Raw genomic sequence first — 23,833 nt, forward strand, 5'->3', positions numbered from 1 at the left:
TGCAAATAGAAAAACAGATCTCAGATAACTTTCAAGTAAAGGTTCAAGAAGAACTGGATAACAAGTGCTTTTGAATTCTGTTTCAATACTAAGAAGAACTTAATGTAGCCTCCTCTAGAAGAACCATTTGTAAATCAGGAAATGTGAAGCCAATTGTGAGTCTCTGAAGTCAGTCAGCTCTTCTGGCTGGTGAAGAGGTGGGTAGGTTCGAGACCACTATCTCTACACATCTCTGCCCACATTGGAGTGGCTAATATAGTAGGGAACTAGCAGGGAACAGTCCTTGGGCTAAAGGGAACAAAAGGACTGGGATGGTAGCTCTCCTGTTTCACAGCCAGATGGACAGTGAGGATGAATGGAAGATCTAACACTGAGGGATAGATTGGAACTTCATGATCTGTCTGAGTTAGGGGTGGCACCTAATTGCACTGCTCCAGGAGCAGCCCAGAGAACAAATTGTTACTCAGGTCGGGTCTACACTACAGACCTATATCGGTATAACTACATTGCTCAGAGGTGTGAAAAATCCACGACCCTGAGCGACATAGTTATACCGATCTAACCCTGCCATGTAGATGGTGCTATCTTGACTGGAGAGCTTCTCCTGTTGCCATAGCTACTGTCTGTCAGGGACATGGATTAACTACACCAACAAGAGAAGCTCTCCCTTTGGCATAGTCACGTCTTCACTTAAGTGCTACCATGGTGCCCCGGTGCATGAAAACAAGCCCTCTGACACAATTCCTCACTGACTCTGGAGGGGAATAAGTTACTTCCCCTCATTTTGGGGTGCAGCTTACTCCTTGCTGTGCATCCAGCTAGGTGTTTGACTGGAAATACAGGGCAGAGAGCCAAGGCTACTCCCACTCCTCCCACTCTTCCTGCCCACTTACTCAAAGGTGAAGAAAGGGTACCAAGTGAGCTACTCCTGCTGTTTCCCTGTAGCCAGAATTACAATCCAAACAGGGCTAAGTAGTACTCCCTGCCCAGTAGAATAAGGGCTGTGACAATGTAGTTCTGAATGAACAGAAGTGTACAGCGAGACTTTTCTTGCAAGGCACAAGCCTACACTAAGGCCTTGTTTACACTACACAGTTTTGTTGACAAAACAGTGGAGGTGTACCCACTGCAATGCTCCTTCTGCCGACAAAACTCTCCTGCGTTGCCGACAAAATATAACCACCTCGACAAGAGGCGAAGAGCTTTTTGCGGCAACGTTATATCGATAAAGTGTCAGTGTAGACACTGCACTTGGTTATGTTGCTGTAAGTGGCCTCCAGGAGGTGTCCCACAGTGCCGTTTGTGACTGCTCTGGTCAGCAGTTAGCATTCAGGTACACAGGCATCCACCCCTCCTCCTTTAAAGACCTGGGAATTTTTGAAATTCCACTTCCTGTTTTCTCGGCATGGACAGCTCTCACAGCATCTTCGCAGATGACAATGGTGGCTCCACACAGCAAATGCCGTCCTGCTTGGAGCACACCTGAGTTGTTGGATCTGCTGGCACTGTGGGGAGAGGAGGCAGTGCAGTCCCAGCTGCGCTCCAGCCATAGGAACTTTTATACCTATGGCCAGATTTCTCATGGCATTCTGGAGAAGGGCTACAAATCGTACACATAGCAGGGCCATGCAAAGATAAAAGAGCTGAGGTAAGCATATCAGAATGCAAGGGAGTGAAACCTTTGCTCTGATGCTGCACTGAAAACTTTACGCTTCTATAAGGAGCTGGTCACCATCCTCTGCAGTGACCCCACCTTCACCACCAAGAGCTCCATGGATACTTCGGCAGGGTTGGAGACTGAGGACAGTGGACTCAACCCCAAGGATAAAGTCGTGAATGAGGAGGTCAAGTTGGAGGATGATGTGCAGCATATGGCAGGGTTGTCTGGTGGTGTGGCGAGTCCAGATCTCTTTTCCACTCCAGAGGGATCTAGCCAGTCCCAGGAGTCTGTCTCATGATACAGGAGAGAAGAGCTCTGTTCCTTCCCCCATTGTAGGAAACTTTCCCGCACCAATCAGCAATTGCTTGTGCAGGGACCAAAGCGGCACACAGGTGAGCAGTATAGCAACCTGGTCTGAAACCGTTCACATGCAGGAAGTGCACCTCTTCCCCCTGAGCTGATACAGAACTGTTTTCCATGCCCTCCCCAAACTCCTCCCACACATTCCTTCTAAGTTCCCAGCCCATCTCGGTAACTCGTTCACTCCACGCTTTTGGACAGCTTCCAAAATGATAGCTGGACTTATAAACAGCTATGAGAGCCTACACTGCCCTTTACTATTATATCCCTTCCCACCAAGCCTTTTGTGTATGTTGTTAATTGGTATTTAATAAAAATAAACTCTCTGAAAGATAACCAATCTTTATTTGTCTCCAAAACATGGTGATTGCTGCTGGAATTAATACACGATGGCAATTTCATCATTGACTGATTACAAATCCTGATCAGGAATCATCAAAATTTTCATGAAAGTTAACAAAGCATGGTAGAGTGCTGTATAGAAAGACACATTACTGCTGCTCATTGTCAAGATGTTGCCTCAAAGCTTCCCTGATTTAAATAGCCCTCCTCCCCCGCATTGTGTTCCTCTATTAGTCCTGGTATCTGGCTGCTCAAAATCAGATGCCAGGCGATCCACCTTCATACTCCACCCTGGGGGAAATGTTTCACCCTTAGTATCACAAACATTATGGAGTGCACATCAGGCTTCTATGACCATGGCAATATTTTCCTCGTTTAGGTCTAACCTGACATAAAGGCAGCGCCAGTGTGCTTTTAATATTCCAAAGGCACATTCTATGACCATTCTGCACCTGTTCACCTTATTGTTGAAGTGTTCCTTGCTGCTGTCCAGGATTCCCGTGTAAGGCTTTGTGAGCCATGGGACTAAGGGGTAGGCTGGGTCTCCCAGGATCAATATGGGCATTTCAACATCTCCCACTGGAATCCTCTGTTCTAGAAAAAAAGTCCCTGCTTGTAGCTTTCTGTACAGACCAATGTTCCTAAAGATGCATGCGTCATGTACCTTCCTAGATCACCCCACATTGATGTCAGTAAAACACCCACAGTGATCCACAAGTAGTTGAAATACCATAGAAAAATACCCCTTTCTATTGATGTACTCCATTGCAAGATGGTCTGGGGCAAAATTGCAATAGGCATACCATCTATTGCCCTACTGCAGTTAGGGAATCCCATTGCTGGAAAGCTGTCCACTATTTCATGCACATTGCCAAGAGTCACAGTCCTTCATAGCAGGATGTGATTAATGGCCCTGCACACTGGCGTTAACACAGCTCCAGCGGTGGACTTCCCGACTCCAAATTGATTTGTAACTGTCACCACACAGCAATTGCCACATGCTTCTCCACTGAGAGGGCAGCTCTCATTTTGGTGACCTTGCGCCTCAGTGCAAGCTCCAAACACAGGAAGGTGGCTTTCCACATCGGAAAGTTCTGCAGCAACTGCTCATCATGCCAGACCTGCATAACAATGTGATTCCACCACTCAGTGCTCCACCAAAGCCCAAAAGCGGTGCACCATTGTGTGCAGCTGCCCCATGAATGCCTAAAGTAATCTGGTGTAGTTTCTTTCCATGACAAACAGCAGGTCAGGCAACTCTGATTCCTGCTCAGATGGGGAGTTCATGATATACTGCATAACCATCTGCAATATGTTTATAACAGTGACCACAACAGTAGAGAGCAGTGCAGGATCAATCCTTTCAGACCGAGATGGTGGGCGCACAGTAAACAGGGGCTGTTGAAAAATGCTGTGAAACTCAATCAAAAGCCCATGGAATGATGGGATGGAAAACACTGCTTCATGGGACGTGGAGCCACACCCATGATGCACTGCGATCCACTCTGCCGTCGCACACCTCCTAGCTGCAGAAGGTGGGAAGTAGCACAGTGGGATAGCGTTTCACTGTCAATACTAGAGCACCAACTGTGGACGTGCTCTGCTGACAGAAGGAGCATTGTGTGAACATGCACAAGCGATGTAATTATACTGGTTTTTGATCATTGGCATAACCTGCATCGACAAAACTGCGTAGTGTAGACAAGGCCTAGGAGAGAATGGGAGTGGACTAGAATGGAATGTCTATGAATCCTATCATATCTCTGACCCAAATCACAAAAGAAAAGGCAAAGCTACAACTTTGCATACAGTGAGGTACCAAACCCCCTCTCTAAAACAGTTCCAAAATAGCTTAAAGCTTACCTTCCTTTTTGGAAGTGCCTAGTGGTTTGAGTGACATTCTCAAAATGAATATATATTGGATCTAATTCAAAGCCCATCAAAGACAGTGGAAGGCTTCAGAGACTCCCATTGATTTCAGTGGGCTTGGCCCCAGAATGAGAAACACCTCTAGAACCTCTAGAAACGTTCAAAATGAAAGAAAAAAATGAATGCCAATTGTATGTAACATATGAGGCACGTAGAGGATATATGGTAGCATGGAGTACTTATTGGGGTGAGAGTGGAATGTCTATGTTCGTCATGAGTGGAAAACTAGGTCATGAGAAAGTCATCCAAATGAGTATTAAAAAACCTCCACATTGTACTATCCCATCTCACTTTCTGTATATGCTATTTGTTACAGAAAAAAACTATTTCTGATATGTTTTCAAGATATTTTGGAACTTGTTGAGTGACCTTTATAGCCCTCCAGCTATAAAAATCAGATGCTTTAGTACATACAATGGCATGAAATGTAAGGAAACTCCAAACTACAGAGCATTCAAAGCCTAAGGCTGGCTGTTTTAGTCTGCATGCCCCATAGCAATGCATGCATTAGAGGTTGTGTGGAAGTTGTGGGATTAAAAGAACACGTTTTTACCGTCTGTTTTAAAGGGTGGGGGGTTGTGAACATCTGAAGGGAAGACAGGCAAATGCACTTATAATTTTCAGTCATTTTAAATGTTGCTATTATCCTTAAAAGCATTTGAACAACAAAGAAAGGAAGAAAATAGAGGGCCTCAAAATAGCACTAGCTACTGTAATTACAAAAAGAAAAATACTTGTTTTCTCTTGAGGCTTTTATATTTATATTCATGTCCTCTGGCAGCATCCATGCTACCCAGCCAGAAGAATAGTTAGTCAGTAGCAGCCCCCTATTCTCTTTATGTATGACTTTAACAAGCAAGGAAACATTTTCAAATGCACTCTCAAAGCATAGCCTTCTTTAGAGAAAATTTAAAACCAGTGATATCACCTTGTAAATACTCAGAAGGATAAGAACAGCTTTTAATAGCTGAAGAATTGTCTTCCTCAATTCTAACTGAAAATAAGCTGTAATTCTCCTTTATGTTTCAGAGGATGTTATCCAAAGAATACAGAAGCCAATGGAATAATTCAGACTTCAGTGGGGTTTGGATCAGGTCTACAGATATCTCCATTATGATGAATAATAGAAAGTATAGTATTGTAATGTATTCATTAAAAAAATCATATTAGTAGTATTAGGATGGCCTCATTAACGCTAGTCAAAAATTTTCTGTCAAAACTGTTTTTGACAGGAAAGTTTTCAACAAAACAATTTTTTTTTTTTGGAAACAGTGTCTGCTTCCATGGAAAATTTTGACATTTTTTTGAAAAACGGAACACCTGACAATCAAACCTTTGAATATTGAAATATTTCAGGTTTTGGCCAACATATTTTGGCTTTGATATTTCACCAAAAAGTCAAACTTTTCCATGGAAATTGATAACAAAAATGAAAACAATTTTTTTAATAATTTTCCATGGAAACCCCCCTATTTTCCCACCAGCTCTAAATCTTATAGACATGGGGCTTTAAAAGTTACATAGAGCTTTTCAGGTTTACCTCTAATGCTATCAGGTAAATTAGCTCTCAGATTTCTCGCAGAACAAGCTTAAATTTAGCCCTATTCAGCAAAGCATTTCAGCACAACTTCAGTGGGGGTTAAGTACATTTTAAAGCACTTTGCAGAGTGTGCAGAGGATGTGCGGCTCAATCAGACTTACAATGAAGGAAATAAAAAATACATTATCTTACTTGAAACAGAAAAGTTGGCAAAAACATTTGGTGAAAGTTATGGTGATGTTATTAAAATTGTCCTGCTGCAAACCCAAAAGGAAAAGAAGGAAACATTTTCCATTATGGCATTTATCCCTGTGCCAACATTGTCCAAATTACTCTTTAAATGGGTTGATAAGGATGTCAAATAACCAGAAAATTTTAAATAAGAGATAAAGTGTCCCCTCTATTAAAAACACTCTCCTTAAAAATGTTTACATTGGAACAGATTGATACCAATACAGGGGCGGCATGCTCAAATAATTACAATGGTTCTGGCTCTGGAATTTTGTAATCGCCCTCTGTATTTGTCAGATGACTACAAAAAGCAATTTCAGGCAATAATTCACAAATTCACCTGGAAAAATAAGCCCTGATTAAACAATACAATTTTACGAGCTTGTAAATGTAAAGGAGGACATGGGCTGCACATTTAAGTCGGAGTTATGTTGCCACTGGTTTGGCACAGTTGAGTTACTTCTTTAAACTACTACTTTAGCTACCTTTAGAAAAATTGGCCTGCTTAGTTACATGTAAAGAAATGTGAACAGCCTAGCTATAAATATAATAAAATAGTCCATGATGAAGCTCATTCAGTGCCTAATCCACTCCCTTTGAAATCAATGGAAATACAGTCATTGACTTCAATGGTAGCGGGACCAGGCCCTTGTTGAGTGAACAGTTACTGCACTAGGTTTATCTGAGGTAATGGCACAATCAAATCCCCAATGAGAGTGTGTAAAGGGATATTGCCCTTTGGATGATCCTACCTGTGCTTCCCAGCGTGGCCAGCTGGGACCATTGATGCCTGCAAGTGGGGTAGGGCCATCATCCCAGCTTCTTCCCTTGCCCCTTGGAGAGGTTTACATCCTTGGGTACACAAAGACATCATTCCCTGCACTTGTCCCTAGCCTTGGTGCAAAGTGTGCAATCAGGTATGCTTGTACCTCCCACTCAGCACAAGGCACAAGGGCCAGACACAATCTTTGCGTTCACTAGGGAGTTGGCTATAGGCAGGAATTAGAGTAATTCTGTGAAGATCAAGGAGTACTTGTGTCACCATAGAGACTAACCAATTTATTTGAGCATAAGCTTTCGGGAGCTACAGCTCACTTCATCGGATGCATTTCTTTTTGCAAATACAGACTAACATGGCTGTTACTCTGAAATCTGTGAAGATCAATAGCGATTGACACTCTGAGAAGCAAAGCATAGATTTATGAGTTCAGTTATACTCCTTGATCTAATACTCATAGCTAAGGCTACATTTTAGTCACGGGTATTTTTAGTAAAAGTCAAGGATAGGTCACAGGCAGTAAACAAAAATTGAAGGCCTGTGATCTGTCCATGACTTGTACTATATACTTCTAACTAAAACTTGCCCTGGGGGGGCACTGTGGGTGCTGGGGGGTGGCCTGTTGGGGGCTCCACAGGTGCTGCGGGGGTGGGGGGACACTGTGGTTGCTGGGCGGGGTGGTCCAGGACCCCCACTGGTGCTGGGGGAGGCAGGCGGTGGCGTGTGGCGTGGGACCACCTCTGGTGCAAGTGGGGTGGTGGGCAGTGACACATGGCTCAGGACCCCCACTGATGCTGGGGGGGATTGGCAGGGCTGACAGGCTCCCTACCTGGCTCCTCACAGCTCCCTGGAAATGGCCGGCATGTCTCTGCAGGTCCTAGGGGGAGGGAAGGCCAGAGGGGCTTCACACGCTGCCCCTGCCACTAGTTCTGGCTCTGCAGCACCCATTGGGTGCAGGCAGGGACAGCGTGCAGAGCCCCCTGGCCTTCCGGGGAGCCCCCTCCAGAGATAAGCTCTGCCCGCACACCCAACCCCCAGCCCTGAGCCCCCTCCCACACCCAAACTACTGCTGCTGCTGGGGTGGGGGTAGGGGGGACGTGGTGGCCCAAGACTGCCCCAGCAGTGGCCACTGCAAAAATCACAGAGGTCATGGAAAGTCACAGAATCTGTGACTTCAGTGACCTCCATGACAGACATGCAGCCTTACTCATGGCTTGGTGCAATTCCTGTGGAAGCTAATGGAAAGGCTGCTTGACTTCAGTAGTAGTTGGATCAGTGCAAGATTTGCCAAATATATTTGATTAGAAAATCAGCTATATATCTCCGATCATTTTGTATTTCACTTTGTATGTTGGAAATGGAAGTTGATTTTAATTTTTTGTTGCATTTTATTTGAAAATAAAATTACTGATAGCTGAGACATTTGCTGCACATATTGCAAGTATACAAACTTTATAATGGAAATTAATATTCATATACCTACTTCATTTGCTTCACAATAGTGCTCTTTCCTGACTCTCCAGCAACTGCAGAAAAGGAATATTCAAAAATATTTCTGATACACAAATAAGACTAATAGACATTAAAATAATCTTGCAAATTCCATAATTTTCATGGACAAAAACTGGGGAAGGGGAGAGGCGCATACTCTCTTCAGAGGCATCATTTTATCTCATAGAATCCTCTTTCTTTTTAAATCAAGGCGTATTTTGCACTGAAATCCTAATAGAAATGTCATTTGTAAAAGCTAAAAGAACACTGATGTAATTAAAATAATATAGATTTTGGAAACAAAGAGAAAAGAAAATGGGCCAGACTTATGTTCTGTCAGCATCCACTGGGCACTTGAAGCATATGAGAGCTCAGCTTCATGAACAAAAGTCCCCTGATCCTGCATCATGTTGCATGGTGGGGGAGTGTGGAAAGTTAGAAGCATCATGGGTGCAAACCCGTTGTTGCAGATATAACTCCACTTTCTATGCACCATAACCTTGGACTCTCATGCAGAAGGGAGAGCGAGGGTGTGTGTGGAAAGTAGGACCCTAACCAGGCTCGCTCAGTTTAGGAAGAACTCTGTATCTGCACAGGGCCCCATTGACTTCACCGAGGTTCTGCCTGGGTCCCTGAGTCTGCCTGCATAAAGTCAGTTGAAGAACTGAGATCAGGGTTTGGGAGTGGGTAGCCTTATTTATTTGAACCTGGCCCTGCTATTCAGGTGCAAAATGGCTAACAGTCACAAAACGATATCCCCCTGCTGCAAAGCAAGCGGAGCTGCACTTACTCACATGAAAAGCGGTCAGAGCACAGACTGGGGAGTAGCAATGTCTGCAGCTCAGGTGGGTAACTTACTTCCCACATCTAGGTCTTAGGCCCTAATGTTTCAATTGTATGAATTGGGGCATAATTTGAGGGCTAAACGCCAGGAATTCAAGGAACATGATTTTCCATTGCCCTGCTCTTTGTCGGTTACAGCATGAGTGCACAAATACTTTGATTTACCCTCCTTTGGCACAGGTGTAAATGGCTACTTGCAGTGGAGAATCAGGCCATCGCTATTCCAACTAGATGTTCATTGGCTAAAGGGAATGAGTTGATGAGAAGTATTTTCTAAACAGATTTTTTTAAAGTTCACAACATTTAAATGTCAGCAAATGAGTCACAACAACCAGCAAAACAGATGCAAAACATTCTTCTGAAACCCATCAGATGAGTGGCAGAAAGCACTGGTGAAAAATACCATGATTATGCTAAGTTGGCCAATGCAGCCACCTGCCACGCTCTGTGATTAATTACGACCATGTCAACAATTGGTTTTGCATTTGAAACTTGCAAATTTTGTAATAGGTCATCAGTCAGTTTCTTCTCAATACCCATTTAAGGAACTGAGCAAACCACAGCCCATCCCGGCCAATTATGCAATGTTTACCACAGTTTCACTACGTGACAGAGAGGTCTTATGCAGTGTTGTTGTAGCTGTGTTGGCAGGATATTAGAGAGATGAGGGGGGTGAGGTAATATCTTTTACTGGACCAACTTTTGTTGGTGAGGGAGACAAGCTTTCAAGCTGTACTGAGCTCTTCTTCAGGTCTGGTCTTATGACATTTGTGCAAAATACCAATGCTAGCCCAGGGCATTGAACAATGTTAGTGAAAATAATACATAAATGAGTCCCTGTTCAGTGACTGAAAGACAATGTTAAATTATAGAAGGAGCTGGGATTTAAATCCAATGGGTGCATCTCTTCTCCTTTGCTTATACTCTTAATTAATCTTTCAGGCATACTTTAATCATAGGCTACATAGAACTTTTCGGTTCAGTCTTGAGTATAGGATCACTCTTAGCTGCCTCAGAAGGAGCTCTTGCTCCCAAGGGAGTGTAATAGTAAGAATTTATTGGACCCTGAATCTTTCCTTTCTTCTTTCCTCATGTTGAGCCCGCTCCTCTGGCCAGAGCATTCAAGGGGCAGAGAGTCATGACTGTACCTGCATTCCATCCCTCCTTCACAGGGAACAGTGGCAAGTGAGCTGAGGACCCAGAGTCACAATAGCTCTTCAGTGGGTTGCATAGGGTCTTGGGGGCCTTGGCTCCCTCCTGTTCCGCTTTGAGGATTAGGGCTAGTGATAATCCTACCTTATATGTATCACTTATGTCTGGGATAGAGTCAGAAGAGGAAGGAAGGAGTTCCCAGACCTCTGCTCGTAAAACTGAACGACCAGAATTATGTACACTCCTGGAGTTATGTACAGGGGGAGCTATTACAAAGTGAATCTAATAATGCTTATTTATTAAGTATTATCTAGTGCTTTTCATCTATAGATCTCAAAGTGCTTTACAAAGGAGATCAGTATCTTAACCCCCATTTTACAGATGGGGAAACTGAGGCACTGAGAGGTGACTAAACGTACCCCGCAAGCCAGCTGAAGAGCTGGGAATGGACCCCAGGTCTCCTCAGTGCCTGTCCAGCGCTCTAGCCAGAAGGCAACACTGCATCCTTCCAACTATTTAGGTTATCTCCTACTTGGAGTAACTGATGAAGACTGAGATAAGTTCTGTTAAATCAGTGGTCCCCAAACTGTGGGGCATGCCCCCTAGATGGGTGTGGGGGAACTATTTTTTGCGGGGGGAGTGGGGCCCATGCCTGCCCTTACTGGGGGCAGGGAGGGTGCACAACCCAGCCCCACTCTGCCCCTGGCCTTCTGGCCCCCTAGCTCCCGACCGCAGCTCTGGCCCTGCTCCTGACAGCAGTTCTGGGGGGGGGGCGGTGTGTGCACAGACCAGGTGGGGGGCATGAATGAAGAAGTTTGGGGACCACTGTGTTAAATTTTTCCATGCAGGAAGGTCAGTCACATTCAGTTTCAATCACTGTTAGTTTAGATTAAAGAGAAAAAACTATAAAAGGAGAATGCAAAAACGAAGTCCCCGTGTGTGGGTGTGTCTGTGTGTGTACGTGTGTGAGTGAGAGCAGCGTGCATCTCCTTTGCAACATGTTGCTTCACTTATGCTCATAAAACACCAGCTACCTCTGCAGAGTCCAGGCCCCAGGAAAGGTAAAGATACAATACACAATGATAAGAGCTGCATAACTACCTAGGTTGGAGTCTCTCTATAGGTAAATGATGTTTTCATGGTATAACTATTCAGGAACAACATAAAGAACTCTTCCCCAGACTATTTGTTAGTTTGTCCAGGAATGAGCACACTACTTTGAATAAAAAATGATTGACCCTAATTAGTGTCTACAGCTAAAGAAAAACCCAACCCTTTTTTGAAGCCTGGAAAAGTTCAGTAAACTTTCGAAAATATCAAAGTTTGCTGCTGAGCTTGGCAGGAAAGACCCTTGGCATGTATTTTGAACTTCATATCATCAAAGACCTGCAAAGCATCGGAACTCACATTTTCCAAAGTGGCGTCTGACATCGAGTGCCTCCATTTTAACTTCTCAAGTTGTGCACCCCAAAAATGAAGCCCCCCCCCAATCAGTGGCCACTTTTGAAAATTGGGGTCCGTTCTGAAGAGAAGCAGAACACCTGCAACTTCCAGTGATGTCAGTGGGGTGGAAGGTACTTGGAAAATCTCAGGTCGGGGCCTCTACAACATTACTGTGAGCTAGAGAAGTATTTTATTATTTTACAGATTGGGGAACTGAGGCACAGAGTGTTTAAGTGCTTTGTCTAAGATTACACAGTGAGTCAATGGCAAAACCAGGATAAAAATTTAAGGATTCCTGATCCCCAGATCCACACTCAGTCCATCAGGGCTTGTTGTTGAATGTATAAGAAAAGACTTCCCTCTGCATTTTCTTCCTGAATGGAATGTGAAATGCAGTGATGGAAGTACTTGTGGCACCTTAGAGACTAACAAATTTATTTGAGCATAAGCTTTTGTGAGCTACAGTTCACTTCATTGGATGGAAGTGTCTCTAGAAAGCCTGTTCTTGTGATATTTAGAGTCTAAACGCAAGATGTTTGAGTTAAGGGGATAAAGTCTGCACATACGTCCTAATTCTTGGGTGCCTCTTTGAACTAAACCTTTGAAGCTTTTAAATCTATAACAAGCCATTTCTAACTTTCTGAAATACACTCTTCATTCATGCTCAGACTAGTATAAATGGCTAAACATAAAACTTGCTTCTTAAAGACTTGGGACAGAGAATTGCTATAAGTGTTAAGTCCACTAACCTTCACAGAGTTAGTTCCACCAGGGATGAATGTGGGCCAGTGGTCATTTTAACAAGTAATGTTAGAACATAAGAATGGCCCTACTGGGTCAGACCAAGGGTCCATCTAGCCCAGTATCCTGTCTTCCTACAGTGGTCAATGCCACGTGCCCCAGAGGGAATGAACAGAACAGGTAATCATCCAGTGATCCAACCCCTTTCGCTCATTCCCAGCTTTTGGCAAACAGAGGCTAGGGACACCATTCCTGCCCATCCTGGCTAATAGCCATTGATGGACCTGTCCTCCATGAATTTATCTAGTTCTTTTTTGATCCCTGTTATAGTCGTGGCCTTCACAACATCCTCTGGCAGGTTGACTGTGCGTTGTGTGAAGAAATACTTCCTTTTATTTGTTTTAAACCTGCTGCCTGTTAATTTCATTTGGTGACCCCTAGTTCTTGTGTTATGAGAAGGAGTAAATAACACTTCCTTATTCACTTTCTCCACACCAGTCATGATTTTAAAGACCTCAATCATATCTCCCCTTAACCATTTCTTTTCCAAGTTGAAAAGTCCCAGTCTTATTAATCTCTTCCCATACGGAAGCTGTTCCAGATCCCTAATAATTTTTGTTGCCCCTTTCTGAACCTTTTTCAGTTCCAATATATCTTTTTTGAGATGAGGCGACCACATCTGAACACAGTATTCAAGATGTAGGCGTACTATGGATTTACATAGAAACAGCATGATATTTTCTGTCCTATTATCCATCCCTTTCTTAATGATTCCCAGCATTCTCTTCGCTTTTTTGACTGCTGCTGCACATTGAGTGGATGTTAACAAAGCAGGTAGGGCCAGATAGCATCTGACATTGTGAACCAGCCCCAAACTCAGACAGAACCATGTGATAGGAAGAGAGGGTAGGGATTAGGAATGAATGATGACTGGAAAGAAGGTGGGAAGGAAATTTTTCAACAGATTATGAATGACTACGAGTTCAAAAATGTAACTGGACTGATACGGACCAGCAGTGAAATGAGGACAGGCCCATGCATGGAATTAAGCGGCAAGCTGCAACTTTTATTACATTTTAGCACAGGGGAGGGGCGCTACCTGCCCATCACCCACACTCTTCTATACCAGGCGTTTAATTGGTTCCACTGTGGCAGCTACAGGGCTCTTTACCATATAACCCATAACACGGGGTAGGCTTTCTTCAGCCAACCCCCCAGGACTCAGCTCTCTCTGAATCCTAGCACCTTCCCCCTGCAAGAGGGACAGAGGGTGCTGAAGGGTGGAGACCTCAGTCCACAAGAGCCATACGGCCACATGGTCTCACCCTATCCCAAAAGCCCAAGGCCAAACACCAGCTCCCAGATCTTTTACCTCTCCGAACCCTTCATTTTATTTTTTTAACTACACTGGAAACTGGCCACAAGTTGTGCCCAATAAACAACTCCACTCCAGTACCTCAATTAGATATTACACCTGTTCCTACTGAAGCCACTGTGGCTTAAAGGTGCTTCAGGGAAGGCAAAATGCTCCCTGATCCTCTACCAATTGGACCAGGGGAGAAAAATATCCTTTCTGACCCCCCAAATGATCAGCTAGGCCCACAGCATCTGTCAGAGTGGGTTCCCATTCCTAGCTTGAGGTGGATAAGAGGCTCCACATGGCTCCCACTTCAGGTTAAATCCAGGGAGCTGGGGAATACTGGCCATTCAGCACCTTTCCCCACAGCTGGTCAATGAGTGCCAGAGACTCCTGGTGGGGGTGTGGAAGAAGCTACTTGGTGTCCCTCAGTTAATGTCCCCTCCCTCACTGCTGAGACTGACTCCCTTCTGTTGAAGCAGGGGTGTGTGTGTGGGGGGGGGTATTTAGGCTAAGTGAATCTGGCTGAGCTATGCTATTTATAGACAAGTGAAATGTTCTTGGCGTATGGTGGGGGAAAGGATGGAGGGCAGCAAGAAAGAAGTCATGAAATCAGGTGTGAGAAACAGGAGGTGAAAGGAGCAGTAAGGATTGGTATGGGTATCTGGAGTAAGCTGGGTGTTGTCTACACTGGGATAAATGAGCTGTGTTAAATACATTTTAGTTAACACATTGTCTTACACCTCTTAGCACCTAGTATAGACAATGAGAATAGTTTTTAAAAGTGTGCTAGCTGGCTATGGTTAAACCCAGGGAAAGGCCGCAAACAGCTAATATGGTTATAAAGGTTTACACTATTTCTAACTGACTGATGCCACCATAGTCCGGACAACGAGGGGGGGGGGGGGAATTGTAGAGCACTCTATAGGATTGCCAACTGTCTAACTGCACAAACCCAAACACCCTTCCTCTGCCCCTATCCCGAGGCCATGCCCCTTCTCTGAGGCCCCACTCACTCCATTCCCCCCTTCCTCTGTTGCTCCCTCTCCCCCACCCTCGCTCACTCTCACTGGGCTGGAGCAGGGTGCAGAAGGGGTGTGGGCTCTGGGTGGGGCCGAGAGGATCTGAGACTAGGAGGTGGCTCCGACCTGAGCCTGGGGAATGGGGTTGGGATGGAGGAGTGGGTGTGGGTTGCAGGATATGGGAGGGAGTTTGGGTGGGCTCAGGGCTGGGGCAAGAGTTTGGGGTGTGGGAGGGATTGAGTGATGTGGGTTTCAGGTGGTGTTTACCTCAGGCAACTCCAGGAAGTGATTGACATATCTGGCTTCTAGGCTGCAGTTCTCAGCCAATGGGAGCTGCAGAGTTGGTGCTTGGGATGGGGGCAGTGCGCAGAGACCCCCGGCCACCCTTGTGCCTAGGAGCCAGAGGGATGTGCCAGTCACTTGCAGAAGCCACACAGAGCCAGGGCAGGTAGGGAGCTTGCCTTAGCCCCACTGTGCCACCAACCAGACTTTTAGCAGCCTATTAAAATCTGCTGGATTGGTTTCAATAGGCACCGTGAGATTGAGGCCGATTCTGGGAGACTCCCGGCCAATCCAGGAGGATTGGCAACCCTAGCGCTCTAATGTGTTCGCTGATGAGAACTAACAGGTACCTAGTTCACATTAACACAGTGCTGTTTCGGTCTACATCAGCACAAACTAGGTGCCTTTTAGTTAGTGCCTACAGGGTCTACAAGAGGCAGTTAGAGTGCAACACATTACAGCACTTTACAATTCACCCCCCTCACCCATGTAGCCCAGACTGTGGTCCTGTGTAGACAAGCCCCCAGTCTCATTTTGAAAGTGGCTTAAGGTCAGGTTCACAAAGGCACTTAGGTCAGGTCCACAGACCTATGTCAGTATAACTATGTTGCTCAAGGGTGTGAAAAATCCACACCCTTGAGCAATGTAGCTACACTGACCTTAACCACCATGTAGACAGCGCTATGTTGATGGGTGAGTTTCTCCCATTGACATGGCTACTGCCACTCACGGAGCTGGATTAACTATGCCAGTGGGAGAGCTCTCTGCAATCCGCGGAGGAGCATTTTCACGTAAGCATTACAGTGGTGTAGCTGCAGCATTTTAAGTGTAAACCTGCCCTTAGACACCTAACTGCTTCTCAAGACACCAAAATCTGACATTTAAAGACCACTGACATTCTAAAAACCATCATTCAACAGCTGCCAAACCCTGTAGATGCTAAGGGAGCTCAGACACTTAACTTGCCTCTGGTCAGCATGCACAAAGCTGCCTAAGTCCTGATGCTGCTTGGAGCCCTAGCAAAGGACAAAGTCTCAGCAGTCCCGAAGCAGGATTCTCGAACAATGTGTTTATCACTTAGATTACCAGTGGGGCCCAATCTTATAGGAGCACTGTGATTATTATTGATGCAGTGTCATGGGTCTCCATTGAGTTTGTCAGGACAATAAAGTAGCAGGTCTCCATTCTGTGAAATGTACAGTCTAAATGAAATGTACCAAATCAAAGGCTGCCACTTAACTAAGTTTTCAAATGTTCTCAAGGAGACCTTATTATTTCCTTGGGGTTTGTTCCTAGCTCATAAATCAAATGTGAATTATGTGCATGTCTGGATGGTCATGGTGGGGAGTGGGGCATTTTTCCAGGGGGAGGAGATAGAATCACAAAGGCTTTCATCTTTGCATCCACTGTGAGACTTATGTGAATCCGAAACCTATAGTTCTGTGCAACCCAATTCCTGTTCCAAGAGCAATAACCAGCATCTCCATGCTAAACTCCTTGAACAAATAATGGAAATTGAATTAAGTAATGATGTCTTCATTTTTGTAGGTGGGTTCCTATTTGAAAGCTGTGAACTCCAGAGAGATTAGCCTAAGTATTAAATCCTCCTCTTGGTAAAAATACTGCTGGAAACAGTACACTCTATTACATTCTTTTAACCATAAGGGCATTATGGTCACTCTCAGGACTCTTCTAATTTGCAATATGTCTATCTCTAAAGAAACAATGGTGACATCTGGTCTATAATACAGTGGCAATATATGGTCTGAATGGGTAAAAATCTGTCTACATGACAGTCCTTTTCTATGATGCTCAGTAGAATTACATTGAAATTATTTAATAATTGGGGTCTTGATGACGTTAAGGAGACAAACAACACTTTCTGCACAAAAAATAGCTGACCCATGCTCAAAGTACTGACATCATCTATACATTTCCCTGTCCCCGCATGAGGGGTCCTGAATCTGATCGCAAAATGGATTTTCGCTGATGTAACTCCATTGACTTCAGTGCAGTTACACTGCAGGCAGCTTTGATTTATCCTGGTGTGAAGTGAAAGGAGAATCAGGTCCATGCTCTTACTGAGAGATGGGTATGGCCCAAAAGCCCAGACCTTAAGCAACCTAAGCTTTGGGGAAATTTCATCTTTAGAGCTAGATCCAAAATCTGTGAACTGGGCCCAGATCTAGTCTGGCCAGTAGTGCTAGTTAATCATGGAAGGGGGTGTATGCTGCATCTGTACAAGGAGCTCAGGGAAGCACTGTGGTTCCCTCTGGGGCAGGCCAAGTACAGTCTTAGTAGCTCCATATTTTTTTTTTAAAGGACACTGTAAGTAGGATCTGCTAAACCCAGAAAATCTTTTCCTTTCACTTGCTCTTTAGTAGATAGCTGCCTCCTTATTGTCCACATGAAGGATTCCAGAAGGGAAAATGTATTTCCCATGGAAAAGACTGAAATCTTTCCCTTAGGGAGAAGGTGAATAAAAGGGGACATGACTGAAAGGTACAACATAATTAGGACCCTTCTTTTCCATTTTTATTTCATTTAATTTTTTCCGGGAATTTATCAGAGTTTATTACCCCAACAACAAAAGCAGATGAAAAATATCGGGGTTTATTTTGGTGGATGGAAAGACGGGGGTGGGGTGGGGGGAGAGGCTTTGAATTCCGTTCATCAACGAGGTTTGCTGCAGAATGAAAACAGAACACAAAACACAATGCCACCTCTGAGTTTAAGAATACAATATCTCTCATCCCCAAATAAAACTTTTCATTTCAATAAACAGTTTATTGTTGTAAACTTAGAACTATTAGACTATAAATATTTACATTTAAGAACTGGGCTACACCATTTGCAGCACATACACTCAACTTCATCCGTTTCTCCTGGTTTTGTTTTTTTTAAAACTTTGGAATACTTCCTTGTGTTCTGAAATGCATTCTGATACAGATTTTCATTTCCTTCCCATTGCAGTGTGTCAAATCTTTAAATTGTTATCTGCTAACAGCTTGAAATGTGTATGTGGTGGGTGTGAGATTCATCAGTATGTTCAGAAGCGCATGCATTTCAGAGCTTGCATGCGTACCTGTTTGTTTATTGTGTGTATCTTCTAGACTCATACATAGCCTTACTTCAATAGGCAGCTTTGCATATACACACAGACTAATATATTATCGTAATACAGATATCGCATGCAATGTATTGTATTTTCCTAATAAAACAAGTTATTTGTATATGTTTGAATGATACAAAAGTAGGGTGAAAATCAGAAAAAACCTGAATAATACTTTTTGTAAAACCCGGAAAATTTTCAGTAAAAATCAGTTTAAACTGAGAAGCAAAGGGCTTAAACATAATGAACGGTTTTGAGAAGGTAGACCAGGCTACTCACCCTGCATCTTGAGACAAGAACAAGAGGACAGTGAACGACATTGAAAGGTGGCAAATTTAAAATGATAAAAAGGCATACTTTTTCATATCACATCCCGTTAGGCCATGGAATTCATTGCCACAGGATAACATTTAGGCCAAGATCTTAATGGGGTTCAACACGGTAGTAAACACTTATCCAGCAAAGCATATCCAGAATTATAATAATGAATACTGAAAAAGAAGCATTTTGGAAGGGATAAAACTATTCATGCCTCATAGTATAATGCAACCCCTACATGACGGGGGTTTGGGAAAAAAATTTTCCTGGTGGCAGGTTATCCCATAATTGTATTCTTTGAGTTTCCCCACACCTTACTTTGCAGGAACTGGTGCTGGACAGAGTCAGAGTCAGGATAATGGACTAGAGTTACCATGGGTCTGATCCAGTGTGGTAATTCTAATATTTCCTACCAATATTTATCTATCTATCTATCTATCTATCCACTGTTTTTGGCTATAATAGGATTTTTTTTCTAGAGGTGGTCAATTTTTTAAAAATTTTGACTAAAATCTTTGTCAACATTTAGAATTTCAATTTTAATTTTTTTTTAAAGATTCCTTCTTCTCCAACTTTTGACCAACTTTAGTTTTCTCTGAGAGGACAGTAATTTGTCTTATTTAAGGAACACTGTTTCTCATGATTCGATATGGTCACATACAGCTCTGGCTTTCTAACAACAACAACAACAATAATAATAATAGTAATAATAATAATAATAATAAATGCCTATCTTTTATGTAGCACTTTTCATCAGTAGATTGCAAAGATATATCCCTTTAACATTACTGACTTGTCAATTTTGCAGGGAAAACTTTCATATATAGAGTATTTGCCAATGTGATATGCAACTAAACATCTCTGAATAGATTTACAACTTTTCCTGCTTACAAATTACATCATATCCCTAATATGATGTAACCAAGCAATATTTACCAAACTGGTACCTTCTTACTATTGCTTGAGATATCTATGGTGTTATGTTTATCCCATAATTTATTTAAATAATGAGGGTTAGATCTTCAGCTGGTGCAAATTGAAGTCTGGTTTAAAACTGAAGTCAATGGATCTGTGCTGATTTATATTAGCTGATGATCTGGTATAGATTCATAGATTCATAGATATTTAGGTCAGAAGGGACCATTATGATCATCTAGTCTGACCTCCTGCACAATGCAGGCCACAGAATTTCACCCACCACTCCTGCAGAAAACCTCACACCTATATCTGTGCTATATAATCGTAGTTTAAAGACTTCAAGGAGCAGAGAATCCTCCAGCAAGTGACCTGTGCCCCATGCCACAGAGGAAGGCGAAAAACCTCCAGGGCCTCTTCCAATCTGCCCTGGAGGAAAATTCCTTCCCGACCCCAAATATGGCAATCAGCTAAACCCTGAGCATATGGGCAAGATTCATCAGCCAGATACTACAGAAAATTCTTTCCTGGGTAACTCGGATCCCACCCCATCTAATATCCCATCACAGGCCATTGGGCCTATTTACCATGAATATTTAATTACCAAAACCATGTTATCCCATCATACAATCTCCTCCATAAACTTACCGAGTTTAATCTTAAAGCCAGATAGATCTTTTCCCCGCACTGCTTCCCTTGGAAGGCTATTCCAAAACCTCACTCCTCTGATGGTTAGAAACCTTTATCTAATTTCTAGTCTAAATTTCCTGTGGCCAGTTTATATCCATTTGTTCTTGTGTCCACATTGGTACTGAGCTTAAATAATTCCTCTCCCTCTCCGGTATTTATCCCTCTGATATATTTATAGAGAGCAATCATATCTCCCCTCAACCTTCTTTTAGTTAGGCTAAACAAGCCAAGCTCCTTGATTCTCCTTTCATAAGACACATTTTCCATTCCTCGGATCATCCTAGCAACCCTTCTCTGTAACTGTTCCAGTTTGAATTCATCCTTCTTAAACATGGGAGACCAGAACTGCACACAGTATTCCAGGTGAGGTCTCACCAGTGCCTTGTATAACGGTACTAAAACCTCCTTATCCCTACTGGAAATACCTCTCCTAATGCATCCCAAGACCGCATTAGCTTTTTTCACGGCCATATCACATTGGCAGCTAATAGTCATCCTATGATCAACCAATACTCCAAGGTCCTTTTCCTCCTCCGTTACTTCTAATTGATGCGTCCTTAGCTTATAACTAAAATTCTTGTTATTAATCCTTACATGCATGACCTTACACTTCTCACTATTAAATTTCATCCTATTACTATTACTCCAGTTTACAAGGTCATCCAGATCCTCCTGAAGGATATTCCTGTCCTTCTCTAAATTGGCAATACCTCCCAGCTTTGTATCATCCGCAAACTTTATTAGCACAATCCCACTTTTTGTGCCAAGGTCAGTAATAAAAAGATTAAATAAGATTGGTTCCAAAACCGATCCTTGAGGAACTCCACTGGTAACCTCTCTCCAGCCTGACAGTTCACCTTTCAGTAGGACTCGTTGTAGTCTCCCCTTTAACCAATTCCTTATCACCTTTCAATTTTCTATTGATCCCCATCTTATCCAATTTAACTAATAATTCCCCATGTGGGGACGGTATCAAATGCCTTACTGAAATCCAGGTAAATTAGATCCACTGCGTTTCTTTTGTCTAAAAAAAATCTGTTACTTTCTCAAAGGAGGAGATCAGGTTGGTTAGGCACAATCTACCTTTTGTAAAACCATGTTGTATTTTGTCCCATTTACCATTGATTTCAATGTCCTTAACTACCTTCTCCTTCAAAATTTTTTCCAAGACCTTGCATACTACAGATGTCAAACTAACAGACCTAGTTACCCGGATCACTTTTTTTCCCTTTCTTAAAAATAGGAACTATGTTAGCAATTCTCCAATCATACGATACAACCCCTGAGTTTACAGATTCATTAAAAATTCTTGCTAATGGGCTTGCAATTTCATGTGCCAATTCCTTTAATATTCTTGGATGAAGATTATCTGGGCCCCCCGATTTAGTCCCATTAAGCTGTTTGAGTTTCGCTTCTACCTCAAATATGGTAATGTCTACCTCCATATCCTCATTCCCATTTGTCATGCTACCATTATCCCTAAGATCCTCTTTAGTCTTATTAAAGACTGAGGCAAAGTATTTGTTTAGATATTGGGCCATGCCTAGATTATCCTTGACCTCCACTCCATCCTCAGTGTTTAGCGGTCCCACTTCTTCTTTCTTTGTTTTCTTCTTATTTATATGACTATAGAACCTTTTACTATTGGTTTTAATTCCCTTTGCAAGGTCCAACTCTACTTGACTTTTAGCCTGTCTCACTTTATCCCTACATGTTCTGACCTCAATAAGGTAGCTTTCCTTGCTGATCCCTCTCTTCTTCCACTCCCTGTATGCTTTCTGCTTTTTCTTAATCACCTCTCTGAGATGCTTGCTCATCCATCTTGGTCTACAACTCCTGCCTATGAATTTTTTCCCCTTTCTTGGGATGCAGGCTTCCGATAGCTTCTGCAGCTTTGATTTAAAATAATCCTAGGCCTCCTCCTCTACCTTTAGATCTATAAATTCTTCAGTCCAATCCACTTCCCTAACTAATTTCCTTAATTTTTGAAAGTCAGCCCTTTTGAAATCAAAAACCCTAGTTGCAGATTTATTTTTGTTAATCCTTCCGTTCAGTTTGAACTGAATTAGCTCATGATCACTTGAGCCAAGACTATCCCCTACAACCATTTCTTCTATGAGGTCCTCACTACTCACCAAAACCAAATCTAAAATGGCATCCTCTCTAGTCGGTTCAGCAACTACTTGCTGAAGGAATCCATCAGCTATCGCATCTAGGAAAATCTGAGCCCTATTATTATTACTAGCACTCGTCCTCCAGTCTAATCTGGGAAGTTAAATTCTCCCATGAGACTGGTATGAATAAACTACAATGTAAAAGCTTTTGTAAGCATTTCGTAAATACAGGTATAGTGAGTTCTAGTCATCTGATCAAATTCATTTATATTGTTATGCCAAATATCACACTACTCTCACACTAGAACACTATTCAGAAATCTATAGAAGTACATAGTGTACTGATGGAGGTCTGATAAAATTCCAAACTTTCTCATGTATAGAACTACTACTGCGGTATTGCTTATGCTGCCTGTTGGCAAGTACTCCCTAGTTCACAGGAGGAGAAATGGCATATAGCAAAATCCATCTGCCTTAATTTCACATAATCCGCTAAACAGTCTAAAACAGGTTGAACACAGAAGCATTTTTACATATAGACATTTTCACTAAACCATCTGTTTTTACTGTATACAGCAAGTTGCAACAGTTTTGCAAATTTAAAACAACACATTTTCATTAGGCAGTTGCATCTGTCGATTTTTTGTTTAATCAATTGCCTCTTTCAATCCATTTGCTAGGGCGTTTAGACTGCTTATTGTACCGTTGACTCTTACTTTCTGTATTATACATTACAAAAGACTACAGCAATTACTCTAACTAATTATTCTAAGAGTGATTTCTGTTCCTCAAATTCTTTCATTCCATGAATTTAAATGATCTAAAAATGATTAAATGTAAAAAGACCAAATTCATTTTCAACCTGCTTGTCTCCTCTTGCTTGTCCCGATCATTCATGTTCTGACATAAAGCAGGTGCGTGGCGTCACTGTAAAATCACAAAACTTTTTTGTATTTCTCACTTTATATAATTGTCTGCTTTAAAGTAAAATTATAAGAGCTGGATAATCACTGTATTGAAATTTAGTTTCAATGTGAAAATCATACTTTAATAGAAGGACTAATAGATTATTATTATTTATTTACCCAACAAGAGCAATTTGACTGTCCTGGCATCCCGCTCTGCATCTTTATGGAGTTTCTTCTCCAGTTCCTTTGATCTTCTGGCAGACTCCTTTCTCTCTGAACTGACTCCACTACCCATGGTGTGGTGTTACAGAATCAGTGTATTGTCCTAGCTAGTTTATTTCTAATTAGAAGAGCTGCTTTAGTTCGAACAGGCAATGCAACAGCAATATTATAAGGAAGTCTAAAATTCCCATTCAGCCTCTTATCTAGAGATTGCCTTCAGACTAAGCAGTTGCTTTTGATCCATCACACGATTCAGAGACGGCACAAACAGAGATTTACATAGGGACATGGAATTACTGAGTTATGATGTCAAAAAATTAAAATGTCCTACTCAGCTATTATAGCTATGGAGAATCATGATATAGGAACATAGGAATTTCCAT

The 23,833-nt window shown here is 42.6% G+C and overlaps 1 protein-coding gene across 1 annotated transcript in view; it reads right to left on the reverse strand.

Annotated features, from left to right (window-relative positions):
* GNAT3 (G protein subunit alpha transducin 3) overlaps positions 1–23,523 on the reverse strand; it is a 40,130-nt gene extending 16,607 nt beyond the window's left edge. Inside the window, 2 exon segments of the mRNA XM_077807870.1 lie at positions 8,324–8,366; positions 23,406–23,523. Coding sequence (XP_077663996.1) covers positions 8,324–8,366; positions 23,406–23,523 — 161 coding nt within the window.
* Positions 23,524–23,833: the final 310 nt, after the last annotated feature.

The sequence above is a fragment of the Eretmochelys imbricata genome, chromosome 1 (assembly GCF_965152235.1).
Source record: "Eretmochelys imbricata isolate rEreImb1 chromosome 1, rEreImb1.hap1, whole genome shotgun sequence".
Lineage (NCBI taxonomy): Eukaryota > Metazoa > Chordata > Testudines > Cheloniidae > Eretmochelys > Eretmochelys imbricata.